Raw genomic sequence first — 21,015 nt, forward strand, 5'->3', positions numbered from 1 at the left:
AATAAGTAAATATTGAATCAATTAAAATCTCGTTAAGTTTTATTAAATAATTCAAGTCGAGAGTAACGTAAAATAGAGTAAATGTAAAAGCAAAGTGAGTGAACGGAGTTTAATGGTGGTCATAAAGCGCGAAGGAGAAATCATCATATAAACACCCTCCCACAGTGCATCGATGGAAGGCCTTTCAGCGAATAAACTATGGGGTAAGTGCCTAGTGTATTAAGTAGTATCAATTCGGCGACTTTCAACCAAGTTTTTGCGAACTATGGAGGATGGTAGTCAATTGATACTCTGACTTGTTGATGTAATTTCTGTTTCAGCGTTTTGTGATCAACCAGATAGTAAAATTAAAAAAAAAAAAAAATTGATTTCCGTAAATAATGTATGACTTGAAGAGCAATCAAAAGCAATGAGTGAATTTGTGCGACTTGAAAATTTAAAATAACTTTAGAATTTAGAATTTAAAACAAAAAAAAAAAAAAAAAAAAAAAAGATAGAAGAAAACTTGAAAAAAGATGAATAATTACAAAAAAAAAAATGTTAACTGAATTCCTTTAATATTCCTTCTATATTTTTTTATTCTATAATCTTCTACAATAATTAATAATGTATAACTAGTAAGCTCTCTTTTATACTGCTAGTTTTAGTCCCTCTTATTCAATAGTTTAATTAACTTTGAGTTCCATTGTTTTGCAAGTCTGCAAGTTCAGAATCTCAAAATGTTAAGTCATACCAGACCCGCTGTTTAAAATTAGTCTGTAAATATTTCTTTAAAATTTATTGTGTACAACAAGAAATGCTTCTATCTGAAATTATAATGAATTTGAATATGATTGCTTAAGCTTTATAATTAATTTTCCTAGTGACATGGGTACATGAGTTGATATCTATCAGTTTTTTTTGGGAATCTTTACAAATGCCAATAAAGATTCATGGTTGGGAGGGTATAGAACTGATAAGGTCCATCTACATCTTGACCTCAGTAACCGCTAGCTTGTGAACAAAAGGATACACCTTCATTTCTTTCGCCTTTTTTATTAACATGAATTCTTTACTGTTTTCGTAAGTATTTTCTGCCAGTCATTCTATTTTCATTTAAAGTTAGTTTCAGTAGAGATCCTAATAAAATTAAATTTATAATTAAAGGTAGAGATTCAGCAAACAACCCCCCCACCCCGCAAGAGCTATGGAACCAGAGGATCTCGATCTGCTGCAATTCACCTACCGCCTTCTTTTTGGTTATCGATAGCTTTATCGTCGCTGTGATAGGAGAACCGATTTTATAAAATTCATGGCGCGCAACGAGAAACCGAATAGGAAGGTTACATAAAATTTTTGGCGCCCAACACTTGGGGCAGGATAAAAGCATACTCAACTCCTTGACAATATTAGATATAGACAAGAAGTTTATTTAAGTTACAGCATGTGGTTATTTTGACAGCAGACCACCTTAGAAGTATGTAGTTCTACCCTAAGTGATATAATGATGTTGAGTTCAAGTATATCAGGAAAGTCTTAAGATCAAAACATGAGGTTTCAAATTTTCGTCGATTTTGTTAGACTATATTATGGTTTAACTTACGCGTATAAATGAACCTGCACGGTTTAAGTCTGCTTGGCGAAGCCGATGTTTCTGTTAGGAATATTCAGCCGCAAAGTTAAAGCAAGAATGAATGTAAACAAGAATTTCAATACTCTGTATCACAAATTGCTCGTTTAGTTAAGGTCCTCGATAATTTAGCACTCGTTTAGTAAAGTCGTTCAAACTTTTCTTAGCAATTTAGATTATTGTATATTGGATGTTTCGATATTAGTACTGATTGGATTTAAGATCATGTTACGACAGCTGAACGTCTAAAGAAATCGAAGAGAACACGAATATATTGTTTTTTAGTAAGACTCGGATGATTTAATAATCTGGTGTCTGGATCTTGGTAATACAGATAGTATAGCCTTGCCGATCAGAAGATTCAAAAGGCCGAAGCCTGACTAAAAGAAACAATTTTGTAGATGCAATAGCCCAAAACAAAAATAATAAAGTTACCAATATTCTTTAGGTTCATTTAGCTAGTTATGATTTCAAATCATGTACCCAGTCATGTCACGCTTAGGAAGATAATTTTAAAAAAAAGAATGGCTCTAGTTCAACATAGTCACCCAAATACGGACACTCCAGCAGAAGACATATGCAAAATTTGTTCCTTGGTTTTGGACAACACGCAAACATGTTTCTGTACTCCCTGTAAACACATTTTTCATAAATCCTGTTTGGAAGCTCTACTAGAAAAGGAAAAGCATTGCCCAATTTGTGAGAGTGAGATAAATGTGTCTAGTATAAAGCTCGTAGTAGGCAACTGTTCACCAAAAGCGAAGGAAAAACATTTGTCATTGGCACCCAGCACTTCTCGAGCATGGACTCGTAATTTTACAAAACAGCTAAGTCAAGTCCCAAGAGACAGAGCAGAACAGCTCAACGAACCAGCTATATCAGTTTACGAAGCACCAGCATCATGCTTAGATGCCAGTCACAGTAGTAATCAACCAGAACCGCAACTACCTAGAACCATGCCTAATCAGCGAAGAGCAAGACCAAATCGTGGTAATAATACTCGTCCTAATCGAGAGATCGATTATACGGTCATACAAAATATGATAGAACAAACAGTTTCTCGTGTAGTATCGTCGTTACCTATGAATTTAGGCCAGCGAGAAGTCCCATTAGACACGGTCCAAACCCGATCTCTGATAATTTCGCCCTGCCCTACAACTGTTCAAAATGCAAAAATTGCAAATGTAATGCAGAAATGGAATTTACGTTTTGACGGATCTACGGAAGGTCTAGGAGTAGAAGAATTTATTTATAGAGTAAAAGCCCTAACGGAGGAAACTCTTGATAGTGATTTTATTGGGGTGTGTAAACATATTCAAATATTATTTGGAGGAAAAGCCCGCGAGTGGTATTGGAGATATCATAAGCAAGTCCCTCGAATAGTATGGAGCGAGTTTTGTTCAGCTATTCGTCAGCAATATAAAGACTATCGATCAGATTTTATGAACAAAGAAATGATTCGTGCTAGAAAGCAAAAAGCTGGAGAATCTTTTATTTGTTTTTACGATGAGGTAGCTTCTTTGATTGACAAGTTCGGTATAAAGTTTGAGGAAGAGGAGCTGATGGAAATTTTACAAATAACCTGTTGCCAGAGATACGACAAAAGTTACTATATCAATCCATCGCATCAATAGGTCACCTTCGTAGATTAGTACAGATGCAAGAAAATCTAACACAAGAGCTCAGCCCTCAAGTAAAAGTAATTTCTAACACCAAAGCGAATGGACGCAGACAAATTTTTGAAATTCAAGAAGGGGAAACCGAAGATAATAAAATAGTTCCCGACCCAGACGAGGAATATGAAGTTGCCGCTGTGCAAGGGAAGTTCGTTTGTTGGAATTGTCGCGAAGCCGGTCACACCTGGCAAAACTGTCTAGAGGAACGCACAATTTTTTGTTACGGTTGCGGCACGGCCAATGTTTACAAGCCTCAATGTCAAGATTGTATAAAAAGGCTAGCGGAAAACCGACCGAAGGGTGCATCCAGACAACGTCAGATGCTCCCGCAATAGTTACATCAAACTCGGAAAACGTTCAACAAAGTATCAACATTGTGAATCACAAAGTAAACGTACGAAAGTCTCAAAAACTCCCACTAAGATTTTTGTCATATCCTGAGCGTTTACAACATTACCTTACTGTTAAAGACAGAATTTTCAGATCTGACCAACCCTTGTCTAAACGCACGTTAAGACTAAGGAAATATTATGATCACGCAAGACAAACCAAGAAACTTTTTGTTGCAACAATTTTTAGAAACGATAACGATAATAGGAGCTATGCAGAAGTCTCTTTTGTTACGTTCACAGAATTAGGTTTATTGGATACCGGTGCCAGCATTAGTTGTATAGGCTCGGATTTAGCACAAACAGATTTTTCACATTTTCCCCAATTTGTAAAAACTAAAGGTCAAGTGCGCACAGCGGACGGAAACGGCCAAAATGTGATTGGTATGTTAGAAGTAATAGTACGGTACGGTAGATTGGAAAGAATGTTGAAATTATTTGTAATTCCTACGTTGAAGAAAAGATTAATATTAGGTCATGATTTTTGGAGAATTTTCGAACTTGCCCCGTCTATAATTAGTTCGATCGAGATTGGTTCTGAAAAAAAGTTAGAGACTGACCCTAGTTCTTATTCTCTCACGTATTCCCAAATTAGACAGCTTGAAGCCGTCAAGCAAATGTTTCCCAACGCAAGTCATCATCTCGGACGTACGTTTAATAAATCTCGGACGTACTTTAATAAAACATCATATCGAGATTGGCGAAGCCATACCGGTAAAACAACGTTTTTACGCTATTAGTCCCGCTGTTGAAAAATTAGTATACACAGAAATTGATCGTATGATTCAACTAGGAGTTATCGAACCAGCTGTTAGCGCCTGGAGCTCTCCTATTCGACCAGTGATAAAGCCCAATAAAGTGCGACTGTGCTTAGACGCTCGCAAGTTAAATGCAGTCACAATTAAGGATGCTTATCCTTTGCCCAGCATTGACAGTATTTTTTCAAGATTACCCAAGGCAAATATTATTTCCAAAATCGATTTAAGGGATGCCTATTGGCAAATAGAATTAACGGAAGCAATCAAACCTCTTACTGCATTTACAGTACCAGGAAGACCGTTATATCAATTCACAGTAATGCCTTTCGGCCTTTGTAATGCCACATCTACTATGAGTCGTCTAATGGATGAAGTAGTCCCTGCTGACCTTCGCCATTGTGTATTTTGCTATTTAGATGATCTGTGTATAATTTCAGAGGATTTCTCAACTCATCTTTCGGTGTTAGCAAGAATTGCGGAGCAATTTCGGAAAGCTAATCTGTCCATTAACATAGAGAAAAGTCAGTTTTGTGTCGCAAGCATTAGTTATTTAGGATATGTAAAAGACAGTAAAGGTATCTGCACCGATCCGTCAAAGATTGAATGTATTAAAAATTGGCCATCACCTAGGAATTTGAAACAAACTAGAGGATTTCTTGGAGTTTGCGGTTGGTATCGCCGTTTTATACGAAGAAAGAAATTTTTTTTATAAGAAATTTTGTTTGGACTCCGGAAGCTCAAGCTTCTATGAATAAGTTGAAGGATCTATTAACGTCTGCCCCTATTCTACAAAACCCGGACTTTAATAAGAAATTTTTCTTACATTGTGATGGCAGCGATTATGGTATTGGCGCTGTACTTGTCCAATTATCAGACGCAGAGGAAGAGAAGCCTATTGCTTTCATGTCTAAAAAGTTAAGACGTGCCCAACGCAATTATAGTGTTACTGAACGCGAATGTTTAGCCGTTATACTGGCTATAGAAAAATTTAGGTGTTATTTGGAATTGCAAGAATTTGAAGTAGTTACTGATCACTCCAGTTTATTGTGGCTAATGCGTCAACAAAATGTTTCTGGGAGATTAGCTCGATGGATTTTTCGCTTACAACAATTTAAGTTTAATATGTCGCATAGAAAAGGAAAAGAACACTTGATTCCTGACGCGTTATCAAGATTGCCCAACCTTTCGATAGAGGCGATAGAAATGGGTCCGATTATAGATCTGGACTCTGAAGCATTTTTGGACGATAGTTATATGTATCTGAAGAAGAAAATCACTGAAAATCCAGACAAATTCCCAGATATCAAAATTGTAAATAAACATTTGTATATTCGAACCGAACATGCCAATGGAGATTCTTATCAAGAGAAGCTTTCTTGGAAACTATGGGTGCCGGATAAACTCAGAGTTGATGTTCTAAAACAAGCTCACGATAGCCACACCTCTTCACATTCAGGTATGCAGAAAACTGTTGACAAGATACGTAGAACTCTTTTTTGGCCTGGTATGGTAAAGGATGTGCGGGACCATATTCGTCAATGTGACACTTGTAAGGAGTCCAAAGCACCAAATTATACGCTCAGACCACCTATGGGACAGCATATTCCAACTTGTAGACCTTTTCAACGTCTGTATATCGATTTACTTGGTCCTTACCCTCGTAGCAAAAATGGATTTGTCGGTTTATTAATTGTTCTTGACCATTTCAGTAAATATCATTGGTTACAACCTCTGAAAAAGTTTCGCACGGAGGATATACAAGAATTTTTGTTAAAACAGATATTTCATTGTTTTGGAGTACCGGAAATCATCGTTAGTGATAATGGTGTTCAATTTAAGGCAAATTCGTCCAATTCTTTTCTTACTGAACTAGGCATAAAACATCAGTATACCGCTTTATATTCTCCGCAAAGCAACGCAGCTGAGCGTGTTAATCGTTCTCTGTTAGCTGCGATCCGTTCGTATTTAAAAAATCAGGATCAAACGCTTTGGGATCAACATTTAACGAGTATATCTTGCGCATTGCGATCCTCGTTGCATCAATCTTTAGGTTGCTCACCCTTTAAAGCTTTGTTCGGACTGGACATGGTTACTCATGGATCAGATTATAAACTTTTAAAGGAATTAAAGTTGTTACAAGAGCCCATAACACCGCTCAATCAGACTGACCAGTTAAACCTTTTGCGACAGGATATAAGAGAAAACATTAAGAAAGCATATGAGCGAAATGTAGCACAGTATAATCTTCGCAGTAAGTCTGTCTCCTTTAAAGAAGGCCAAGAAGTTTTTCGCAGAAATTTCGCGTTAAGCAAATTCTCTCAAAACTTCAATGCTAAATTAGCCCCTAAATTCATAAAATGTCGAATCAAAAAGAAGCTCGGAAACTGCTTTTATTTGTTAGAAAATATGCAAGGTAGAGAAGTAGGAACATTTCACGCCAAGGATATACGGAACTAATTCCCACTAATATGCTGCCTAACGTTGCATATTATCGGGTGGTGTAGCGTGCGCTAGTTTAAACTTTCAAATTTTTAAACTTAACGTCTTTACGCGCCACTTTGCCAATAGCGATCAATCAATAAATAAAATATTGGTATCGCTCGATCGATAAACGCATAATAGGGGGATAGCGATAAATGATCTATCGTTTTTCTTGAGGTTGCAACGGGCTTCATTTTTTAGGCTTCATTTTCATTTTTAATTTTGAGGAGAAAAGTGTGTAAAAAGAAAAAAACTGTAGTCCAAATCTTTGGTTATAAATCATAGCAGGTATGTAGGTTAACTAAAATTTTTACCTCGCCGCCATCTGCATCTTACTCTATATCCTAGATTGGAAACCTTACTTTTTCTGGCCAATATTCCTGATAGCTTTCGTTTGGGAAGATTATTTTCTGGAAAACCGGCGAGTTTTCAAATACCCATTTCTGGTGCCGGAGCACGTGCATCCGAAGTTTCGGTTGTCGTTGCCTTCTGGAATTGGCATTCGGACTTTGAAAAGACACCGCCAACTAAACACCGGCAGTGCCACAACGTTTGTAAGTTAAGGCTTACGGTGCGGCCAAAGTGTCTCATTTCCCGAAAGGTGTCCTAACCTTCGGTGAACCGGATTTTTGTATGGCAAGGTTTTAAAGGCAGTGGCCTACCTAACCTTCTGACGTTGCTGACCCAGACAAAGTTTGTCTTTTAGCCAAAATCTGGATACTGCTTGCTGTTGCCCTATTTAGCGCATTCCATGTGACCACCTCGAAAGCTCCTACAAATTTTTTTTTGAAATTAACCTCGTTTTGAACGGAATCTTTAGGTCCCGATATTTTCATTTCTGATCTTATTTTTAAATTTTAATTCCTAATCAAGTTAAACAAAAAAAAAAAGAAAGAGAATGTAAATAAGTCAAATATTGAATCAATTAAAATCTCGTTAAGGTTTTATTAAATAATTCAAGTCGAGAGTAACGTAAAATAGAGTAAATGTAAAAGCAAAGTGAGTGAACGGAGTTTAATGGTGGTCATAAAGCGCGAAGGAGAAATCATCATATAAACACCCTCCCACAGTGCATCGATGGAAGGCCTTTCAGCGAATAAACTATGGGGTAAGTGCCTAGTGTATTAAGTAGTATCAATTCGGCGACTTTCAACCAAGTTTTTGCGAACTATGGAGGATGGTAGTCAATTGATACTCTGACTTGTTGATGTAATTTCTGTTTCAGCGTTTTGTAATCAACCAGATAGTAAAATTAAAAAAAAAAAAAAATTGATTTCCGTAAATAATGTTTGACTTGAAGAGCAATCAAAAGCAATGAGTGAATTTGTGCGACTTGAAAATTTAAAATAACTTTAAAGAATTTAAAACAAAAAAAAAAAAAAAAAAAAGATAGAAGAAAACTTGAAAAAAGATGAATAATTACAAAAAAAAAAAATGTTAACTGAATTCCTTTAATATTCCTTCTATATTTTTTTATTCTATAATCTTCTACAATAATTAATAATGTATAACTAGTAAGCTCTCTTTTATACTGCTAGTTTTAGTCCCTCTTATTCAATAGTTTAATTAACTTTGAGTTCCATTGTTTTGCAAGTCTGCAAGTTCAGAATCTCAAAATGTTGAGTCATACCAGACCCGCTGTTTAAAATTAGTCTGTAAATATTTCTTTAAAATTTATTGTGTACAACAAGAAATGCTTCTATCTGAAATTATAATGAATTTGAATATGATTGCTTAAGCTTTATAATTAATTTTCCTAGTGACATGGGTACATGAGTTGATATCTATCAGTTTTTTTTTGGGAATCTTTACAAATGCCAATAAAGATTCATGGTTGGGAGGGTATAGAACTGATAAGGTCCATCTACATCTTGACCTCAGTAACCGCTAGCTTGTGAACAAAAGGATACACCTTCATTTCTTTCGCCTTTTTTATTAACATGAATTCTTTACTGTTTTCGTAAGTATTTTCTGCCAGTCATTCTATTTTCATTTAAAGTTAGTTTCAGTAGAGATCCTAATAAAATTAAATTTTATAATTAAAGGTAGAGATTCAGCAAACAACCCCCCCACCCCGCAAGAGCTATGGAACCAGAGGATCTCGATCTGCTGCAATTCACCTACCGCCTTCTTTTTGGTTATCGATAGCTTTATCGTCGCTGTGATAGGAGAACCGATTTTATAAAATTCATGGCGCGCAACGAGAAACCGAATAGGAAGGTTACAATGTAAAAGTAATAAAAAAGCAAGGTCGTCCATATTATCCATATTATATCCATAGCATCCTGTATGTATTCTTGCATGTGACGTGGACTACCTATGTACGATGATGGTAGGATAGCATCTCGTAAGTGAATGTATTCTTCCGCACGCAGCTTCTGTTGGTTAAATCGCAAGTATCGTAGTCGTTCACTCTCTATCTTGACTTACATATCGACCATAAATTGTTGGCAAAGCTCACGAATTCGTAGAATGATATAATCCTGTCCACGTCTAATCATCAACCGAAACGAATAGAAATCCTTTGAGCTAATATTCTTGTTTGTTTCGGTTCCTATAATAGTATATCCATGTATTAATTGAAGAGTTTTCATATTCTTAATGAATGAATTACCTGTTACCGGATCTCGTTGCTTAAGGTTTATGCAATATCCGTCTTGTCCCTTCCAAAAAATGAGTGGATATTGGAGAGCATCATATAAACGATGGGTATCAGGAATGGACTGAAGAGAATTATTTCTTCTTCGAATCACGATTTGTCGCGTAGCTGTATGGTCGCCAACCATGATTCCAGCCACGTCGTCAACAACAGGTGCGTTGAATCGACGTATATGCCCTCCAGCTGGTGTTCTATCAGGATTGATGAAAATAGCGTGATTGTCACTTTGTAGCTTATGCATATGTGATTTGAATAATTTCAACAGTTCGTTGTGCTCATTTAACAGAGCGTCCAGCTCGCTGACAATGCGCGTTGCAAATGGTGAATTGAGGTGATTATAGTTGCAACGTGTATTCACGCGATTGGCGAGTGCCCGTTCGGAGTCCTCGCCGCCCATAAAGTAAATTTGTAAAAATTTATAAGGTTCGCTTGGCATTGGTAGTAATGAGCCGACTTTGTGGTAAATTTGGCCTTTGATTTTGAATGTGGAATTAAATTGTTGACCATTTGCAGCAGTATTTTTAACTATTTCCGTTGCTCCGAACGATGTCATTTGAAAACATGAATTGAATTGCCGAATTGAACGCAAGAACAGCGAAGAATTTGGATCAGTACCAATAAGAAGGCCGTGCAATGTTTCCGGCGGTGTTTCAATTTCTGGAAGTTTCACTTTTCCTGATCAGCAACACATCCCAATTGGCTCATTTTTAAATTTAAGGGCTTGACAGTGCGGGCATTCCTTGTCCAATGTACCAATTACCACTTTGGAATGAGCGTAATATTCAACATCAGGCTCATACTGAAATGCGAGTCGATGAAATGAATGTGATGTAAATGCTCGAAGTACTTGTTGATGTTGGTCAATCCCTCTACGTCTGGTGGCTACGAATCTGCGCGCTTCTCTTCGTTCCAATTGTCTTTGTTGGTTTCGCTCATCTCGTAACGCCATTCTTACATGGACATCTGCATTACTTTGTTGCCTTTCTGCATCTGATCTTATTGCTCTTCTATCTTGCATGCCTCTAGATCTGTTTGTTTGACGACTCAAATAAGCCCCCCTGCGTGTTCGTGGCATTGTTGTAATAAATCAAGTTGGAAAACTGATTGGTGTATAACGTGTATTATTTTCTTGATCAATAATTAGCGCAGCGAGTTCTGTCGCACTCGAGTTGTAACAACGACTGAACTCGAGACGCACAATTTTAGTGCGCGCCTTCCACCGAACCACACTCGGCGACAGCGACAGAACGGTTGTCCTGAAATTAAAAGAAAATTTCAACTGTTTGTTCCGAAAAAAAAGTGGAAAATTAAATTTTTGTATACGGAAATCCCCAAGCGAAGCCGTGTGAACTCAACAGTGTACATCACCTTACTGAAATCTAGAAAGTCTCAACGTTGTATATGGTTTTTCACGGCCTGTTTCGATTGGAAGATTTAAATTATTTTTGTTGAATTTCATCTCTTATCAAGTAGGCCGTGTATCTAATTTCACTCGTATAAAACACAGGGTAGTTCAGATATCCAGCACAGTTAGTCAGTTTTAATCGTGAGCTCGTTATTATTTGGGTATAAAAAGTAGATGTTAGCCTATTCTCAGTCCTACACGATCTGCATAAAAAATTTCGTGAGAATCGGTCGAGCCGTTTCGGAGTAGTTTTGTAACAAACACAAACACACTCGAGAATTTTATATATATAGATATCCATGTATTAATTGAAGAGTTCATATTCTTAATGAATGAATTACATGTTACCGGATCTCGTTGCTTAAGGTTTATGCAATATCCGTCTTGTCCCTTCCAAAAAATGAGTGGATATTAACAGAGCGTCCAGCTCGCTGACAATGCGCGTTGCAAATGGTGAATTGAGGTGATTATAGTTGCAACGTGTATTCACGCGATTGGCGAGTGCCCGTTCGGAGTCCTCGCCACCCATAAAGTAAATTTGTAAAAATTTATAAGGTTCGTTTGGCATTGGTAGTAATGAGCCGACTTTCGCCTTTGATTTTGAATGTGGAATTAAATTGTTGACCATTTGCAGCAGTATTTTAACTATTTCCGTTGCTCCGAACGATGTCATTTGAAAATGTTGTGGAATTGGCCGTGGTTTTTTTTTATTATTTATTTTTCTTTTTTAGAGCTTTTTATTGTTTTATTCTTTTAGGCACATTTTTCTTCGCATCGTTTTTTATATAGAGTGACCATCTCTTTTTACAACAAAAATGATAATTGACTTATATACTAGATTCATGAACGGTAATGGTATTTTTCGGTAATATAGCTTAAATATAAATAAAGTAGTATTTTCTGCGACATATTTCCGCCCCCTAGTGTTGAACCAAGTCTTTATGTCACGGGATTCCAGTCCTAATCTGCATAGGTTTCTTACTGGCCGACGATAAGTGTTTTTGGTTGTTTTTATGTCTGCTACTCTCACAATTCCATCTTCTCCTGGGTGTGTTTTGAGTACTATTCCAATTGGCCATTCACTTCTTGGTGTCATGCATTTTACTACGACGAGTTCACCCTCTTTCAGGTTGTCGCAATTCTTTTCCCATTTCGATCGGTTAACTAAACTTGGGATATATTCCTTAATGAATCGTCTCCAGAATGCTTCCACTAACATTTGCGTCATCCTCCATGTCTTCTTTTCACTGGATCCGTTAATTTTGCATGGTGCTTCAATAGATCCACTTTGTTGTATGATTATATCATTGGGGCATAATCCTAAGCCGTCATCTGGATCATCCGATTCGAGAATATACGGTCGACTATTTACCAAATGTTCCGCTTCACAAAAGAGAGTTTGCAGCACTTCGTCAGTGGGATTACTTTCGACGGATAGTACGGCCTCTAATGTTCTTTTAAAGCATCCAATTAGCCTTTCCCAGCAACCTCCAAAATTTGGTGAGTTTGCTGGTATAAATTTCCATTCGATTCCCTTTTGTGTTAGTTCTCCGCGCGCTGCTTGTATATCTATTTCCTCTAGAGCTTCTGTTAGTTCTCTTGAAGCGCCTCTAAGATTAGTACCATTATCGGACCATAATGTTTTAATTTCGCCTCGCCTTGCCATCATTCGACGGATTGCCAAAATGCACGAGTCTGTAGTCAAAGAGTGTGCGATTTCCGCATCTATTGCTCTAGATGTTAAGCATGTAAAGAGAACGCCATATCGTTTTCGCGGACATTTATTGTATCTGCCGCTGGAGCCCCGACCATCTTTCGTATAGAACGGGCCGAAATAATCCATGCCAACGGATGTGAATGGTTTTTGAAATGTAGAGAACCTCTCCTTGGGTAATATACCCATTTGCGCTTTAACCGGTTTGGCTTTGCGTCGTCTACACCACATACATTCGTTGATAATTCTTTTGATCTTGGTATTCATCTTCGGCATCCAATATTGCGACTTGAATTTATGTACGACGACTTGTATTCCGGTATGCTGCACTTCGTTGTGAAAATGTTGTACCATCAACTTTGTGAATACTTGATCTCCATCCAACACAATAGGACTTGTCGCGACGACGCCTTCTGCACGTATTATTCGGCTGTTTATACGTAGAATTTCATCTTCACTCATAGAAAGACAATATTTAGTGAGGCGTAAACCCCCTGTGATCTTGCCAGTCTTAGCATAGATTATGTCATTGTGAAAGCATTCCGCTTGGACATGGAGATACCATTTTGATAGAGACCAATTATACTCCTCCACGACGATATCGCCCCGACGGAGTTCCATCTTACAACGTTTCGCTTTCACATTTTCTATAAATCTTTTGACCCATGCTGTGGCTCTTACCAGTTTTGTGAACTTCGAAATTCTATTTTCCAGTATTTTAAATGGGTGGTCATCTTGGTGAACCAGCATCATAAGCCCTGGTTCGGTTGGTGCCTTTAATTTTGGCTGTGGCCACATCTTTTTATCCAGACCAAGAAAGGCTGGACCTTGTTGCCATCTGTCTGTGGCAACTTTTATTGGCGAATCTCTTGTTATGATGTCAGCAATGTTTTCCAAGGTTGGAACCCAGTTCCATTCTGCCCTCTTGGACTTTTCGCATATTTCGCTTATTCTGTTGGCTACGAAAACTTGCAGCCTTTCGTTACTGTTTATCCATGAAATCACTGTTAGGGAGTCTGTCCAGAAAAACCTTTTATCAAATTTTAGATGCATTTCGTTTTCAATAGTTTCCGCCAGTCTACATCCCATCACAGCTGCCAATGTTTCAAGTTTTGGAATGGTAACATGTTTCAAAGGTGAAACTCGAGCCCGAGATGCTATAAGCATGACGTCATATTTTGTTGCGGCTTCTGCATCCTTGTAACTTACTCGAATATATGCTGCTGCAGCGTATGCTTTACTGCTAGCGTCGCAAAAAACGTGTAGTTCGACTTTCGTAGCAATAGATAAATATTGGGAGTAACATCTTGGTATACTAACATCATGTAGTCTTTTCAGATCGTTTAACCACTCTTGCCACTTTTTGACAGGGTCGCCTTTAATCACATCATCCCATCCAATGCCAAGTTCCCAAATACTACGCATCAAGATCCGACCTTTTATTGTTACTGGAGTCACCATTCCCAAGGGATCATATATTGAGTTGACTGCTGCAAGCACCTTTCTTTTTGTAGGCATCCTTGTTCCTTTCAGTATATCCTCGCTTATGCTGTGCATTGTAGTTGTTGAGAAAATAAATATGTCTTTTTGTGCGTCCCAAATCATGCCGAGAACCTTTTGAGATATGTCTCCTTTTTCGCCCAATCGAATCCGTGTTAACGGACCACGTAGATCTTCGGGTATTCCCTGTAAGACATCATGATTGTTACAAATAAAATTTCGAATTTGAAAATGTCCCGCTGCGTGTATTTTAATTACTGCATGAATTATCTCAACAGCTTCGCGAACTGTTGCTTTTGAATCCAGATAGTCGTCGACGTAATGGTTTTCAATAATGGCTTGAGCTGCTTCTGGTGCCTCATTTTTATGTATCGCTGCATTGTGGTTTTTTACAAATTGTGCTATAAATGGTGAGGAGGTTGCTCCGAATATCATTGACGTCATCTGGTAGACTGTTGGTCGTATTTGGGTATTCATATTTCTCCATAAAAAGCATTGTGAGACTGCATCTTCCTTGGCGATTTTTACCTGGTTGAACATTTCTTTAATATCTGCAGCAAAGGCTATTGTGTTTAATCTAAATCTTATTAGCACGCCTACGATTGATGAAAGCCAATCCGGCCCAGTTAGTAGATTTTCGTTCAAGGAAGTGCCATTACAAATAGCTGCTGCGTCGAACACTACTCGAACTTTTCCCGGTTTCTTGGGATTAATTACTGCAAAATGTGGCAGGAACCACAGTTTTGGGGACTTAACCAAGTTGACATTAGTGACTATTTTTGCATAACCATTCTTGAGTAGCTTCTCCACTTCCTTTTGGTATGCTCGCGCTAGTTCGCTGTTTCTGTTCAGCTCTCTTTCTAAACATTTTAGTCTTTGTTCTGCCATTTGGCGACTATCGGGGAGTTCCACCATGTCGCTTTTCCAGGGTAAGTTTACCTGATATTGTCCATTTACTCTTATTATAGATGAGGATATCTTGCTAATAGCCAATTTTTCTTCTGTTGATTTAGTTTTGTCCGTTGCTGGTTTACAGACACCAAATCCTTCTATACTAAATTGGTTTTTAAGCATATCGCCCAGATGTTCATCCTCGATGTGGCAGCATACAAAGTCTGCTTCTCTTACTTTTGCTTTTATCGGACCGTGTATGACCCATTCGAGCTTGGTTTTTGCCATAATCGGACCCTTTGGATCTACATTTAGTATGGTTTGAGTTGTAAGGAGTGTTGCATGTCGTTGTCCAATGAGGAGATGAGGCTGAACATTCCGAATCGAGTTCAATTGCCATTTTTGTATATGGAAATTCTTTCTGTATAGCTTCGTAATCGATTCGTTGAGTTGGTAAATTCAAATCCTTGATAAGACGTACATTTTGAAGCTTCTGAATTTTGCTATCGCCAGTAATAGCAATATCTGCTATTTCTGAAGTTTCATCATATCTAGAGATTCCTTCAGTCCATCCAAAGCAATACGGTTCAGGTTTCCCAATTATTCCGACCTCACGTGCTACATTAATATCCAACATTGTTGTTGTGCTCCCATCGTCGAGAAAAGCCAGAATTTCTTTTTCACCAGTTGGACCACGTAATATAACTGGTAACATTTTAAAAATTGCTGCTTCTTGGACTTCTTCAATGCATCCGCTAAAAGCTTGCGGCAAGGATTGTAGATGAGGCTGTTTTGCCTTATGTAGTAAGCGATGATGATATCGTTCACAGTTGTCGATCTTGCATTGCTCACGATTATTGCATTGACCCTTATGAAATTTTAGACATGTGAAGCAGGCGTTACTTGTGCTTGCGTAATCCCACCGTTTCTTCACTTCTGCTTTTCTGAATTTACTACATTTATCAAGGGAATGCTTGTCCTCATCACAAATGAAACACTTGCTGGTTGAGCGAGTTTGTGTAACCTTTTGTGATTGAATTTGTGATCCGAACTTCTTTTGTGCTTCATTATCTACGTTATTGATTGTAATTATCTTCTTATAAAAACATATATCATGATACAATCTCGACTGCTCCTGCGTCCATTCAGCAAATATTTCAAAATTACATTCTGCAGCTTTTAATTTTCGAGCGGTTAAAAATGATCCCCATTCTCGAAGAAAACTTTCATCTAGCCGCTCATTGTACAAACTCCAGCGCTGAATTGATATTTTGAACAGAGCAGTTGAACTCGTGAAAATCTCCAATTTCCTTTACATATTTTATTTCCTGTGCTTTTGCCATCAGTTCGAACGCCACATTTTCTGGAGCTCCGTATATGTTGTCCAAAATGGCTAGAATTTTCGATGGCTCCTTGGCCGACATTAACAAAATGTCAACCTTCTTACGCGCTGCCCCTTTCAGTGACTTATCGAGACGATATACCTCCTCCTCTCCAGAATACTGACACTCGCTCCCCGATTTTATGAACTGCGTCTTAAAATGTCGCCAAGCCAAATGAGAGGAACCGTCAAATTCGAGATTTTTATTGCCTAAGCTTTGTCTGGCTAACATGGTGATTACAGTGCTTTGTATGTTGTTGTCGCCGTTGGAGATCGATAGCGATTCATTTGTCGGGTGGTCTCCATCAGACATGACAGATTTTTGGGAGGAGGTAGACGAACGAATCAGTGCTACAGTAGTGTTCAAAGTATGTTTTTTGCTCACCAAAGCTTCCGCGCGTGCATTCAGAACTTTCACCTCTAATGACAGCTGTTGTATTTCATATTCATGCTCTTCGATGACGTCAGCAGAAGCGCCCCCAGTTTGGGCTTTGCTTAGCTGTCTTTTTACACCAAGCATCAATATTTCCTTTTTTGAGATTTCGTCTTGAAGTTCCACGTTTTCTACATCGATGGCTTCTATTCCCCTTAATACTTCCAACTGGTTCATGTTTTCAAACTGGTTCTCGGACTGGTTCGCGTTTGATGCTTGTATGACGTTCCCGCTTGATTTGCCAGAAGTTCCGTACGAAATGGCGTCATAAATTTTTGAGGCCATCTCGGTACAGTCTATCCCTTCTCGCGGCGAAATTTCTAGGAATTGGCATACTCGTTGCAAAGCGTTTGCGCCCAGCTCTTTCGAGATGCAGTCGATGTGTTCCAGCCTCTTTTTGGAATCGTAAGGTAAACCCTTGAATTTTCGTAGTTCGCGCTTTACGAAATTATCTCTAACAAATTTTGTATATATGGCGAAATGAACATCGCGCAATTCTTGCGACTTCAACGCCTCCAATTTCTTTTCTACCACTTAAGGCCAACTCCACATTTTTATTAACTATTGTGGACTGTATTATGCGCGTTAATGATCCGGCTCGAAGGACCAATTTTATGTTGTGGAATTGGCCGTGGTTTTTTTTTATTATTTATTTTTCTTTTTAGAGCTTTTTATTGTTTTATTCTTTTAGGCACATTTTTCTTCGCATCGTATTTTATATAGAGTGACCATCTCTTTTTACAACAAAAATGATAATTGACTTATATACTAGATTCATGAACGGTAATGGTATTTTTCGGTAATATAGCTTAAATATAAATAAAGTAGTATTTTCTGCGACAGAAAACATGAATTGAATTGCCGAATTGAACGCAAGAACAGCGAAGAATTTGGATCAGTACCAATAAGGAGGCCGTGCAATGGTTCCGGCGGTGTTTCAATTTCTGGAAGTTTCGATTTTCCTGATGAACAACACATCCCAATTGGCTCATTTTTAAATTTAAGGGCTTGACAGTGCGGGCATTCCTTGTCCAATGTACCAATTACCACTTTGTAATGAGCGTAATATTCAACATCAGGCTCCTACTGAAATGCTAGTCGAAGAAATGAATGTGATGTAAATGCTCGAAGTACTTGTTGATGTTGGTCAATCCCTCTACGTCTGTTGGCTACGAATCTGCGCGCTTCTCTTCGTTCCAATTGTCTTTGTTGGTTTCGCTCATCTCGTAACTGCGCCATTCTTACACGGACATCTGCATTACTTTGTTGCCTTTCTGCATCTGATCTTATTGCTCTTCTATCTTGCATGCCTCTAGATCTGTTTGTTTGACGACTCAAATTAGCCCCCCTGCGTGTTCGTGGCATTGTTGTAATAAATCAAGTTGGAAAACTGATTGGTGTATAACGTGTATTATTTTCTTGATCAATAATTAGCGCAGCGAGTTCGGTCGCACTCGAGTTGTAACAACGACTGAACTCGAGACGCACAATTCTTGTGCGCGCCTTCCACCAAACCACACTCGGCGACAGCGACAGAACGCTTGTCCTGAAATTAAAAGAAAATGTCAACTGTTTGTTCCGAAAAAAAAGTGGAAAATTAAATTTTTGTATACGGAAATCCCCAAGCGAAGCCGTGTGAACTCAACAGTGTACATCACCTTACTGAAATCTAGAAAGTATCAACGTTGTATATGGTTTTTCACGGCCTGTTTTGATTGGAAGATTTAAATTATTTTTGTTGAATTTCATCTCTTATCAAGTAGGCCGTGTATCTAATTTCACTCGTATAAAACACAGGGTAGTTCAGATATCCAGCACAGTTAGTCAGTTTTAATCGTGAGCTCGTTATTATTTGGGTATAAAAAATAGATGTTGGCCTATTCTCAGTCCTACACGATCTGCATAAAAAATTTCGTGAGAATCGGTCGAGCCGTTTCGGAGTAGTTTTGTAACAAACACAAACACACTCGAGAATTTTATATATATAGATAGCAAACCCGGCGAACTTCGTAACGCCTAACAGTCAAAGAATTTCGTGTTACCTTTTAGCTTGAAACTTGCCATTTAAAATGGTGGCCTCAATCACGTTCTTCATTAATTTTTTAATAACCAATCGTGTGCCATTGCACAGCCGTGGTGGGTTCAAGTTACGGAGCAAAATCACCGGAGATCCTACTTTCAATTGTAAGTGGTGCGGTGGCATGCCTGGCAAATCATAGGAATTCAAAAATTCTACTTGGTAATTTACAGCTTCGATAGTATTGCAAACTGTATCAACAGATTTGTATGACACAGAGTTTGTTGGCAACAATTGTTGTATCTTGAAATTTAATCCATGAACGTCCACATTTTTCGCTGCTAAAATGGCTCTTTCTGCCAGCCACTCAAGATTTATATATTGTGTGTGTACATCGGGAAATATACAGTCGATGAGAACATCTTGCGAGTGGACGATCGTGCAAAAACCGGTTGGTAATTTTATTGATCCAGTATTTTCATGTACGGCAACTTTCCCATTGCCAATATCTAATAGCTGTTTCGAAAAAGTTTCGGCGGATGGATCCTGAAGCGTTTGAACGCGCATGTTCACATGCCCTGTCATGACGATGTATTGCACTTTGTCCAGGTAATAACGATGTAATTTCCTGCCATTTTGGATTACATGTAAAAGTAATAAAACAGCAAGGTCGTCCATATTATCCATATTATATCCATAGCATCCTGTATGTATTCTTGCATGTGACGTGGACTACCTATGTACGATGATGGTAGGATGACAGAGTTACCGATTTCGGCAGTATCAGCGTTGCTGGCAATAGCATCTCGCAAGTGAATGTATTCTTCCGCACGCAGCTTCTGTTGGTTAAATCGCAAGTATCGTAGTCGTTCACTCTCTATCTTGACGTACATATCGACCATAAATTGTTGGCAAAGCTCACGACATCGTAGAATGATATTATCCTGACCACGTCTAATCATCAACCGAAACGAATAGAAATCCTTTGAGCTAATATTCTTGTTTGTTTCGGTTCCTATAATAGTATATCCATGTATTAATTGAAGAGTTTTCATATTCTTAATGAATGAATTACCTGTTACCGGATCTCGTTGCTTAAGGTTTATGCAATATCCGTCTTGTCCCTTCCAAAAAATGAGTGGATATTGGAGAGCATCATATAAACGATGGGTATCAGGAATGGACTGAAGAGAATTATTTCTTCTTCGAATCACGATTTGTCGCGTAGCTGTATGGTCGCCAACCATGATTCCAGCCACGTCGTCAACAACAGGTGCGTTGAATCGACGTATATGCCCTCCAGCTGGTGTTCTATCAGGATTGATGAAAATAGCGTGATTGTCACTTTGTAGCTTATGCATATGTGATTTGAATAATTTCAACAATTCGTTGTGCTCATTTAACAGAGCGTCCAGCTCGCTGACAATGCGCGTTGCAAATGGTGAATTGAGGTGATTATAGTTGCAACGTGTATTCACGCGATTTGCGAGTGCCCGTTCGGAGTCCTCGCCACCGATAAAGTAAATTTGTAAAAATTTATAAGGTTCGTTTGGTATTGGTAGTAATGTGGTAAATTTGGCCTTTGATTTTGAATGTGGAATTAAATTGTTGACCATTTGCAGCAGTATTTTTAACTATTTCCGTTGCTCCGAACGATGTCATTTGAAAACATGAATTGAATTGCCGAATTGAAAGCAAGAACAGCGAAGAATTTGGATCAGTACCAATAAGGAGGCCGTGCAATGGTTCCGGGGGTTTTTCAATTTCTGGAAGTTTCACTTTTCCTGATGAGCAACACATCCCAATTGGCTCATTTTTAAATTTAAGGGCTTGATAGTGCGGGCATTCCTTGTCCAATGTACCAATTACCACTTTGGAATGAGCGTAATATTCAACATCAGGCTCATACTGAAATGCTAGTCGAAGAAATGAATGTGATGTAAATGGTCGAAGTACTTGTTGATGTTGGTCAATCCTTCTACGTCTGTTGGCTACGAATCTGAGCGCTTCTCTTCGTTCCAATTGTCTTTGTTGGTTTCGCTCATCTCGTAACTGCGCCATTCTTACACGGACATCTGCATTACTTTGTTGCCTTTCTGCAT

At 38.3% G+C, this 21,015-nt stretch overlaps 2 protein-coding genes and 1 long non-coding RNA gene across 4 annotated transcripts; all 3 read right to left on the minus strand.

Annotated features, from left to right (window-relative positions):
- Window positions 1-9,146: 9,146 nt before the first annotated feature.
- LOC124460819 lies at window positions 9,147-10,225 on the minus strand. The gene is made up of 2 exons (XM_047012406.1): window positions 9,528-10,225; window positions 9,147-9,467 (listed from the first exon to the last, which is right to left on the minus strand). The coding sequence occupies exons 1-2, from the start codon at window positions 10,123-10,125 to the stop codon at window positions 9,340-9,342; spliced, it is 726 nt and encodes a 241-aa protein (XP_046868362.1). The 5' UTR covers window positions 10,126-10,225; the 3' UTR covers window positions 9,147-9,339.
- An 8,062-nt stretch (window positions 10,226-18,287) lies between these two features.
- Window positions 18,288-18,785, minus strand: LOC124460820. Of its 2 annotated transcripts, none has more exons than XR_006954805.1 (2): window positions 18,555-18,785; window positions 18,288-18,442 (listed from the first exon to the last, which is right to left on the minus strand). It is a non-coding gene; the product is annotated as an uncharacterized LOC124460820 (long non-coding RNA). The 2 variants fall into 2 exon arrangements; XR_006954804.1 differs by having other exon boundaries at window positions 18,510-18,785.
- An 84-nt stretch (window positions 18,786-18,869) lies between these two features.
- On the minus strand, window positions 18,870-20,846 carry LOC124460818. The gene is made up of 2 exons (XM_047012405.1): window positions 19,989-20,846; window positions 18,870-19,928 (listed from the first exon to the last, which is right to left on the minus strand). The coding sequence occupies exons 1-2, from the start codon at window positions 20,527-20,529 to the stop codon at window positions 19,555-19,557; spliced, it is 915 nt and encodes a 304-aa protein (XP_046868361.1). The 5' UTR covers window positions 20,530-20,846; the 3' UTR covers window positions 18,870-19,554.
- Window positions 20,847-21,015: the final 169 nt, after the last annotated feature.

The sequence above is a fragment of the Drosophila willistoni genome, unplaced genomic scaffold (assembly GCF_018902025.1).
Source record: "Drosophila willistoni isolate 14030-0811.24 unplaced genomic scaffold, UCI_dwil_1.1 Seg123.1, whole genome shotgun sequence".
Lineage (NCBI taxonomy): Eukaryota > Metazoa > Arthropoda > Insecta > Diptera > Drosophilidae > Drosophila > Drosophila willistoni.

Coding starts and splice junctions, on each gene's coding strand:
- LOC124460819 (XM_047012406.1), bottom strand. CDS start 10,125: ATGACATCGTTCGGAGCAACGGAAATAGTTAAAAATACTGCTGCAAAT. Junction 9,468..9,527: donor GCAACGAGATCCGGTAACAG/GTAATTCATTCA, acceptor ATACTATTATAG/GAACCGAAACAAACAAGAAT.
- LOC124460818 (XM_047012405.1), bottom strand. CDS start 20,529: ATGGTCAACAATTTAATTCCACATTCAAAATCAAAGGCCAAATTTACC. Junction 19,929..19,988: donor GCAACGAGATCCGGTAACAG/GTAATTCATTCA, acceptor ATACTATTATAG/GAACCGAAACAAACAAGAAT.